Source organism: Arvicola amphibius, chromosome 5, assembly GCF_903992535.2.
Source record: "Arvicola amphibius chromosome 5, mArvAmp1.2, whole genome shotgun sequence".
NCBI classification, from domain to species: domain Eukaryota; kingdom Metazoa; phylum Chordata; class Mammalia; order Rodentia; family Cricetidae; genus Arvicola; species Arvicola amphibius.
In genome coordinates, this window is record NC_052051.1 from 50,172,854 (window position 1) to 50,182,916 (window position 10,063).

General features: G+C 43.4%; 1 protein-coding gene across 2 annotated transcripts in view; it reads left to right on the top strand.

Annotated features, from left to right (window-relative positions):
- Cep152 (centrosomal protein 152) overlaps positions 1-4,719 on the top strand; it is an 82,352-nt gene extending 77,633 nt beyond the window's left edge. Inside the window, exon 28 of one of the 2 annotated variants that reach the window (XM_038330615.1) lies at positions 4,629-4,719. In XM_038330615.1, the coding sequence (XP_038186543.1) occupies positions 4,629-4,678 (50 nt within the window). In that variant the 3' untranslated portion in view covers positions 4,679-4,719. The remainder of the gene's footprint in view (positions 1-4,628) is intronic. The other variant, XM_038330616.1, reaches the window with a different exon arrangement.
- Positions 4,720-10,063: the final 5,344 nt, after the last annotated feature.

Sequence of the window (10,063 nt, forward strand, 5' to 3'; positions counted from 1 at the left end):
AAATCTTGAGTGAGGTAACCCAGACCCAGAAAGACAAATATAGTATGTACTCACTCATAAGTGGATACCAGACAGAAAGCAAAGGATAACGAGTCTGCAGTCCACAATCCCAGAGAAGCTAGAACCCTCTTCCAGAAATAGATGGAAGCAGATGCAGAGATCCACAAGTTAACCACTGGCTCGAGCTCTCAGAGTACAAACGAAGTGAGGGAGGACCAATAGTCTGAACAAAGGGGACAAGACCACGATGGAGAAACCAGTAGAATCAGCTGACTGAGCTAGTGGGAATTCACGGACTCTGGACTGACAAACTGGGAAACTGCCGAACTAGGAGCCCTGAATACAGGTGACGGGTGTGGCTTGGGTAGTGTGTGAGGCCATGGGCAGTGGGACCAGGATCTAACTCTAATGAATGAACTGATTTTGTGGAGCCCATTCTCTACGGAGAGATACCTTGCTCAGACTAGGCAGCGAGGGGGCAGGGGGAGGGCCTTGGTCCTGCCTCAGAGAGGTGATGGACCAGGCTTAGTTGACTTCCCAGGGGAGGGAGGCCTTATCTTCTCTGAGGAGTGGATGGGAGGTGGGGTGAGGGGGAGGGAGCAGGAGGGAAGAAGGGAGGCAGAACTGGGATTGGTATGTAATAAATCAATAAAATTAATTATATAAAAAAATAAGGGCAGTCAGGTGTGATGGATCACACATATAATCGGAGGCAGAAGAATTTCCTTGAGTTTGAAGGCAGCCTGCTGTACAGTGAGTTTCCGGCCATCTTGGACTACAAATGAGATCCTGCTTCAAAAAGCAAATGAGAGAGGCTATTGAGAAAAGGAGGGGAAGGGAAGTGTGAGAAAGGGAAGGGGGAAAGAGAGGGAGGAAGAGGGAGAAGGAAGAAAGGGAAGAAGGGAAGGGAAGAGGGAGGGAAGGGAAGAGAGGGGGACTTCAAGTCCAATCAGAAAACAGTTGGTCACCCCCATAACAGCCCTGCCACTATTGTGCCAGGAGGCAGGCACATCTTTCCTGACCTGTCCCAGAACTAGACACGCCCTCCTCTCTCTCTCTCTCTCTCTCTCTCTCTCTCTCTCTCTCTCTCTCTCTCTCTCTCTCTCTCTCTCTCTCTCTCTCTGTCTCTGTCTCTCTCTCTCTGTGTGTGTGTGTGTTTAGCAGTAGGATTTCATCATCCCGTTCCGTTGAGAGACACCAGCAGTGGAAATTGCCAGTACTGCTTTGGGAGCCTTAGGGTAGTAGCCCACCCTTGTTACTGGGGCTTTCATTTAGCGACCTATGGCATCCGGCATCAGCCCTATCTGGATACTCTTATAGGGCATTTTGTTCTTAATTTTATGATTTGGTTAGCTTTCCAAGTAGCTAATTTCTTCCTTATTGCTTTTTCTTGCATGTTTATGTTTGGTTGACCCCCTGTCCCCATCTCCATGCCCAGCTCAGACAGCTTTCCACCCCCAGCTGTCCACAGTTGGCTTTCGTATCATATGCATTCTGTTATTCTTCCTTCCCTTTAGAGAATGTTTTCCTCTCCCATGGGCCTTTTCTAGCTTCCCAGGCTCTGTACATATTCACCCGCACATAGACCTGCACTGAGAAAAGGTAGAAGCTGTAGGCTCCGCATATGAGAGAGAGAACAAGCTGAGCTTCTGAACTGAGCGGCCACCCTTTATATCTTCCAGTTCCACCGGTTTTTCCAATTTTCATTTCCCTTTCCTTTATGACCGAGTAGAATCTAATGTCTGCGCACCACGTTTTCACCCTCCGTTCGTCTACTGATGGATGTCCAGACTGAGTCCATCTCCTTGTTACTGTGACTTTTGTGGCAATAAATATGGATGAACAAGCGTGTATGTGGTAAGATACAGAGTTTTTTGCCTCTGTTTCACGATGACATGGTTTTAATCTGCATTTCTCTGATGGATAAGGCCATTGAATGCTATTGGTCTGTTTTGTTGAGACAGAGTTTCTCTACGTAGCCCAGGCTGGCCTGGGATTCACAGAGATTGGCTCCAGCTCCAGAAGTGCTAGAATTCAAGGCATGTGCCGCCATGATTGTATGTTGAATACATTTATTATTTATCTATCATCTATCTATTTATTCATTCATCCATCCATTCATTTATTTGTTTATTTTGGTTTTTCAAGACAAGGTTTCTCCATGTGTTAGTTCAGCTACCCTGGAACTAGCTCTTGTAGACCAGGCTGGCCTAGAACTCACAGAGATCCGCCTGCCTCTGCCCCCGGGTGCTGGGATTAAAGGCGTGCGCCACCACTGCCCGGCCCACTTGTATTTCTTAAACTGAGAACTCTCTATTTAGTTCTTAGATCATTTTTGGTTGGATTATTTGTTTTCTTACAGTTGAGGTTTTTTTTCCCAGTTCTCTGTATATTCTGTATACTAACCCTCTGTCCGATGCACTGCTGTGGGATTCCTCCCTTTCTCCAGACTGTCTCCACTCAGCTGCTCCCTCTGCTGTGGTCCCATTTGTTGATTGTGTATTCATTTCCTGAGGAACTGGGGCCCCTTTCAGAGAGCCCTCACCTATCCTGATGTCTTGAAATGTTATTCCTAGCTTTTCATCTAACAGTTTTAAGTTTTACCTTGAAGACTTAGATGCATTTGGAGTTGCTTTTTGTGTGGGACGAGAAATGGAGACTTACTGTCATCCCCCTGCCTGCAGGCATCCGGTTTTCTCAGTACCATTGCTGAAAAGGATGTTTTTCCTCTAATATATATTTTTGGCATCTTTATAAAAAAAAATTCAGCTGGCTATAACTATATGAACTTTTGCCTAGGTTCTATTCTAATCTGTGTGTCTGTTTTTGTGTTAGTGCCATGCTGGTTTTATAAGTATATCTCTATTATAGAACCTGAAATCAGTTATGCTGATGCCTCCAGCAGTATTCATTGTGCTTAGGAAGGCAGGGTCTTTGGTATTTTCATATTAATTCTTTGATTTTTTTAAATTTTCCATTCATTTATTTACTGGTTTTTTTTCCTTTTTCTGTCTTAATGCTCTTGCTAAGTATGCTATTGAATAGAAGTGGGAAATGTATATCCTTGGTTTTTTTTTTTAATCTTAGTGAAAAATCTTTTGTTTTTTCCCATGTAGCTTGATTTTTGCTATAGGTCTGTCATGTTTAGATTTTATTGAGTAAATGTACTGCAGTGGTTTAAATGAGAATGATCCCTATAGGCTCATATGTTTGGATACTTGGTATTAGGTTGGTAGAACTGTTTAGGAAGAATTAGGAGATGTGGCCTGGAGGAGGCATGTCAGTGGGGCCAGCTTTGGGACTTCAGTAGGCTTCCTCTGTCCCCATCCTCAGTGAGCTGTCTGCCCCCTGCTTCTGATTTGAGCTGTGAACTCTAGGCTGTTTCGGCTGCCATGCATTTCCTCCACCATCATGAACTCTAACCCTCAGGAACCTTAAACTCCAACTCTTTATAAGTTGTTTTAGTCTTTATTAATAGAAAAGGAGCTAATGCAGATGATGGTGTCTGTATTCCTTCTCTCTTCAAGGCTTTTATTATGAAGGGATATTAGATATTTTTTTCTCGGGGAGGGGGGAGTTTGAGACAGGGTTTCTTTGTGTAGCCTTGGCTGTCCTGAAACTAGCTCTGTAGCTCTGGAGTGAGGCTGGCCTCAAACTCATAGAAATCCACCTGCCTCTGCCTCCTGAGTGCTGGGACTAAAGCTGTGTGTCCCTGCTTCACAGATGTTGAATTTAGTCAAATGCCTTTTCTATATCTGTTGAAGTGATTTATGATTTCTGTCCTTGAGTCCATTTCTGTGATGTAGGATATTTGTTGACTTACATATATTGAACTAGTTTGCGTTTCTGGAATGAAGCTGATTTAAGCTTGATGGATTATCTTTTTGATGTGTTCTTTGTAGCACGAAGTTTTACTTTTTGGCCTTCTTTTGGGCCCACCACCCAGCTCCCAAATAAATCACCCATGGAGTCTTATTCTTAGTTATGAATGCCCGGCCTTAGCTTGACTTGTTTCTTGCCGGCTTTTCTTAACTTAAATTATCCTGACTGCCTTTGCCTCTGGTTTTTTTTTTTTTTCCTTTCTGACTTTTACATATCTTACTTTCACTCTTTATCCATGCCTGGCTGGGTGGCTGCCCCTGACATCTTCTTCCCCTTGTTCTCCTTGCGCCTCTTCTTCCTCCTTCTGTTTATTCTCTCTGCCTGCCAGCCCCGCCTGTCCTTGCTCCTGGCCATTCAGCGCTTTCAAGTAAAGAATCACAGGTTCGCAGAGTTAAACAAATGCAGCAGAAACAAAAGCAACACATCTTTACATGGTTAAACAAATGTTCCACAGCATAAACAAAAGTAACTCACCTTAAAATAATATTCCCCAACAGTTCTTGAATTTACAAGTGTGTGTGTGTGTGCGCGTGCCGAACGTCACTCAAATCATGCTTCTGCTTAAATTGCTACTGAAGGGTGGGAAGCAGGTAAGGTTCATTCCACTCTGCCTCTGTGGGCTACCATTCTTTACTCTTTATTTTCCAGTCGGGTACAGCCTGCCAGGGTCCTTACACTATGCTGGGGTCTCTGGTATGGTTCCCCCGATGAGCCCTGTGCCTTTGTCCCTGTGCTCCTTCCCACAGGCCACCATGGACTGACAGACACATTCTTCAGCTTCAACGCTCTCCTGTGACTGGGGCCTCTGAGGATTTTCCTGGGATTATTTATTATATAAACGTTTCATTTGGCGACTCAGGCTTTATACAAAAATATATGTGAATATCAAATCTGTTACCGTAAAAGAGACTGTATCAGGAGTAGATTTCTAGCTGTTCAGTTCTGTGTTTAAGGAACTAGAAATAACATGGCTCTCTGTTTCTATCTCCGAGTCTTATTTTTTCCTGCTTTCTCCTCTTCTTGTGTTTCCATTTCTTTCTTGTCATTCTATTTTTAAATTTCTTCTTGATATTTTCTTCTATTTTCTCTCTTGTTTTTTATTTTGTTTCTATTTTTCTTTTGTTTTTCTTGTTTTTTCTTTCTTTTCTTTTTAAAAAGTTGACCTTTTAAATGCAAGTTTAAAAAAGTGTTTTTTGTCTAATATAGAAAGTGATATAATAATATTTAGAAAATTATTTTATCTATCACTAACTGGGACTATGAGGTTCAATGTCCTTGGGATTATATCACATTTATTGAGTAATGATTTTCACATAATAACTGCTCATTAAATTGTTTTCTTTTGAATGAAACTTCATTAAAAATTCTAGCTCTGTGGTGAGCACATGGTGAGATCAGGATGTTGCCAAGCCGACTGTACCTGTGAGTCAGTCAGCCTAACCCGAGCTGACAGAGAAACTGATGGAATGTTAATTGATAGCAGCTGGGTGACTGGCGGGCCTGCTGGGGAAGGACAGGGCCAAGGAGCTCTCAGCACCTATAAAACTTACATTTGTCAAAGACCCCAGAGGCTTTTTAATGAGAATGACCTCTGGTTAAAACTAGAGGGAACGGGAAGTGAAGATAGTGAAGATTTGGGGACTTTGGATCTAGCATATTTCCCACTTAATAGCTGCTGACTTAGAAGACAAAGCTCATGGAATTCTCAGAGTCATTCTGGTTGGCCTTTAATGATCTCAAAACCCAGTTAGGTGGGCGCATGACCTGTTGTTGCTTAGCAACACTGGAAACACACTAGAATGGGTGGGGGTGTGGGGGGGCAAGACAGGAAGTGTCCCAGCATGCAAAGTAGTGCTTTCAGTACCTTGGCAGAGGGGGAAAAGCAGGTTGTGGTGATAGGATTTGCCTCTAAGAGGAGTCCCGGCGGGGAAGCTTGGCTGCAGTCGCAAGACTCAGGGATGGGCTTGTGGGAAATACAATAGGGAGGCCAGCATCACCAGCTGGATGTGCAGCCGTCAGACCCCGCCCCCGTTCCACGACCGACTCTAAGCGGATACTGGAATAGCAACAAGGCTAAACTTCCTACGGTGGTTCCAGGGCCTCTGTTGGTGGGGGCTCTGAACTGCTTCCTCCTGGGGCGTGAGAGCCCCTGAGGAGTCAGTGGTCACCTTGTCCACTAAATGAGACTATTGGTCCTCATTGTGAAGCTGGATGTTCACCCTGACGGCAATCGCTAGCCAGCTTTTGGGTCCGTGTGAGGTGCTCATGTAGGTGTGTGTTGAACTGTATTTAGATGAGCTGTTGGATCTGTCTTCTTCTCCCCTATACAGGGCTTCATTTTCTGTGGCCTTTTAAGGCAGATTCTTGAAGCACTGAATTTATCTGTAGAGACCTGAGAATTCTGGCCACTCTTGAGAAGGGTCAAGGCTGTCACATGACATAAACCAGTTCATAGTACTTCCTCCCCATCCGCTGCTGCTAGCACACCGTCATGTTCTCTCTGTGTGTCGAGCCTATTTTATACACCCAGCAGTTTCAGGGAGTCGGTGTGTTGAGAACAGCGCCACCTCCATGTATGCTGTTAATAGATGCCCGCTCTGTTAGAAGTGCTGGCTGGCATTGTGGCCTGCTGGACCACAGCAAGTGCTATATTCACCGAGCCACCCCTCAGCACTTAGAAGCTTTTCATTACGCTAAAGTTGTGTAATTGTTCTTTGTACCTGCATCCGAGGGGGCAGTGTGTGTATATTTGTGAGTTTGCAGGTGTACAGGAATACTTGTGTGGGAGGCCCTGGAGGTCAGAGGTCAGTGCCCTTGTCTTCCCCCGTCTCTCTTCACCTTAAAGTTTGAGGCAGTCTCAACCACCCCTGAGCTTGTCAATTTGACTGAGTGGTTAGTGAGCTTTAGGGAATTGCCCGTCATCATCCCTTATCCCCTTGTCCTGTCCTCTTATCGCGTGCATGGCTTTTTATGTGGGCTCTAGGGATCTGAACCCAAGTCCTCATGTTTACATGGCAAACATTTTACCTACTGAACCAGGTCCCTCATTTTTTCCCCCTTAGGAATATTTTTTTGGTCAATATATTCTCAAAGAGTTACAATGCAATATATTGAATGTCCAGTTCTTTCTTCAGAAGTATAAGGTCTCTCTGGTTTCCAGAATAATTTCTAAAATATAGATACTCATGAACCTTTTAGCCTACTCTTTAATTTGCAAAGTGCTGCTACCAGTATTGCACACTATGATCCTTAAATGACAAGAATAAACCTGAATATCTGACTGATGCAGTCCTGGGAACCAAACCCAGGTCCTCTGCAAGGTTAGTAAGTGCTCTTAACCACTGAGCCATCTCTCCAGACCCACATAGCTCTCCTGAATACGTGCTTCCAGTGGCCTAGAAACCATCCTTTGGGCTCTGCCCCTCAAAGGCTGTACTACCTACTAACGACACTATGAGCTGAAAACCAAGCCTTTGAGACAGGATCTCTGGGGAAGTTCTAGATGTAAGCTACTGCAAGTGGTATTCCAGGTATTATGGAGAGTCACATAGGATATATGACGTTTCATTTTTCAAACTCATATATACCTGTTTTCTTCTTCATCTTCTCTGTCTTCTTTCTCCTCCATCCGTTCTTCTTTTCGTCTCTAATTGTTTTGACTGGCATTACTGTAATGGCGTTGGCTCATAGTGGTGGGAGGATCATTCCTGCCTTGCATCTGATTGAAAAGAGAATGTTTCTGTAGTGGTGCTTCCCGGAGTTTCTTAAGGTATCATTTCAAAAGTGAGGAGTCCTGATTACAGTTGCCCCTCCCTCTACTCTTCCTATGTCCTGTCCACATCTCCTCCCATCCAGATCCACTCCCTTTCTGTCTCTCACTAGAAAAGAACAGGCTTCTAAGAGATAGCCAGAAAACATAGCAAAATAAATTATTATAGATAAAGCAAAAACTATCACATCAAAGCTGGAAAAGACAAGCCAACAGAAAAACAAGAGTCCCAAGAGAAGGCACAAGAATCAGCGACCTACTTATTCATTCACACATACAGGAATCCCATAAAAATGCTAAACTGACCTGGGCAGTGGTGGTGCCTGCCTTTAATCCCAGCACTTGGGACGCAGAGGCAGGTGGATGTCTGTGAGTTCAAGGTCAGCCTGGTCTACAGAGTGAGTTCTAGGACAGCCAGGGATACACAGAGAAACCCTGTATCGAAAACAAACAAAACTACTAAACTGAAAGCTATAATATGTCTGCAGAGGGCCGGGTGCAGACCCGTGCAGAACCCATGCTCGCTGCTTCAGTCTCTGTGAGTTCCTATGAGCTTTGCTCATGTTGATTTAGACCTTGTTTTGCATTCCTTCTGGCTCTTACATTCTTTCTGCTTCCACTTCTCCAGGGTTCCCGAGCTCCGAGGGGAGGAATTTAATGGAGAGGAAACTGTAATCAGGATATATTGTATGAGAAGAGAGTCTATTTTCAATAAAAGGGGGAAAGAAACTACCACATGAGCCAGAGGTACCCCTTGTAGGTCAATGCCCAAAAACACTAAGCCAAGTGCCCTCAGAGGGATTTGCATACCGTCATTACTGTCGCACAATTCACAGAGAGTCAGACTCACCCTAGGTGTCCAGCAGATGAGCGTGGTGAAGGAAATCTGGAATAGATACACAAAAGACTAATTTAACAAGAGCTGTCATTTTCAAGAAAGTGGATGCAACTAAGGTCACTATTCTATCTTAATTATTTTTGTTTTTCGAGACAAAATTTTTCTGTGTAGCTTTGGAGCCTGTCTTGGAACTTGCTCTGTAGATCAGGCTGGCCTCGAACTCTCAGAGGTCTGCCTGCCTCTGCCTCCCAAGTGCTGGGATTAGAGGCGTGTGCCACCACCGCCCGGCTAAGATTGTTATTTTAAATGAAATAAGATAGAGTGACAAAAAGTGTCCCACATTTTCTCTCAGTATTTTGGATCTTAGATTTACAATATGAAATCATTCAACTATATAGATGGTAGGGAGGAAGAAAGGGTAATGGGAGAAGACTGGGACAGGGCAAGGGAGGAAGAGAGAGAGAGAGAGAGAGAGACAGAGAGAGAGAGAGACAGAGACACAGAGAGAGAGACAGAGAGAGAGAGATATGCGGGCTGAGGATAGACAAGGTAATCGTGGTATACTTGGGGGAATTTGCCTGTCTGAAACCCACAACTATGTATAACAAATATAAACACACATCAATAAACCATAAACTTTTTTAAAAAGGTAAAGGTCAATGCCAGATGTAGTGGTACACGGCCTTAATCTCAGCACTTGGGAAGCGGAGGGGGGATCTCTGTGAGTTTGAGGCTAGTCATTTATAAGTCCCAGGACAGCCAGAGGTATGTAGTGAAATCTGTCTTTAAAAGAAAACAAAATAAGTTGTAGAAATACATTAGGATCATCAAGAATCTAAAATGTCAGCAGAAGAGAGATTAAGTGTGTTTAGCTTCTGTTTCCCAGACACCTTCAGTAATTATGAACTCATGTATTTCATCTGCAGTATTTCCATGACCAGTTCCAACATGGCTAAGCATTCTATTGGCTGTTACTCTTTGTTTGTTTGTTTGTTTGTTTGTTTGTTTGAGACAGGGTTTCTCTGTGTAGCCCTGGCAGTTCTGGAACTCACTCTGTAGACCAGGCTGGCTTCAGACTTTGATTCCTATTTGACTATAATTACATGCTAAATTTATCAGATATAATTTTAGTCTTTAATCAAGATGATTTGAATATCTTTTCACTTGTCCAATGTGCTAAATTACATTAATATATATTTGTTATTAAACCATTCTTGAATTCCTAAAAGAAACCATTCAATGACTCTGGGTTTTGTTCCCTAATGTCCCTCCATATTGTGTTTACTACTATTATATTTAAGTTTTTTTCAACTCTTACAGTCATAAGTTATAACCATCTCTAGTTTTCTTTGCTATGTCAGTATCAGACCATACCAGCCTCATAAAATGAATTGGAGCTTTTCACACCTTGCATAAACCCTGGCCAGAACTGTAGTTTTTTTTTTTTTTTTTTTTTTTTTTTCGAGACAGGGTTTCTCTGTAGTTTTAAAATTAATGTAGTTTCTGGGGAGTTAGAAAGCGCTGGCTGGAGGAACAGGTGGATAGAAAGGTCCATGAAGTGGGTGTTTGGAGCC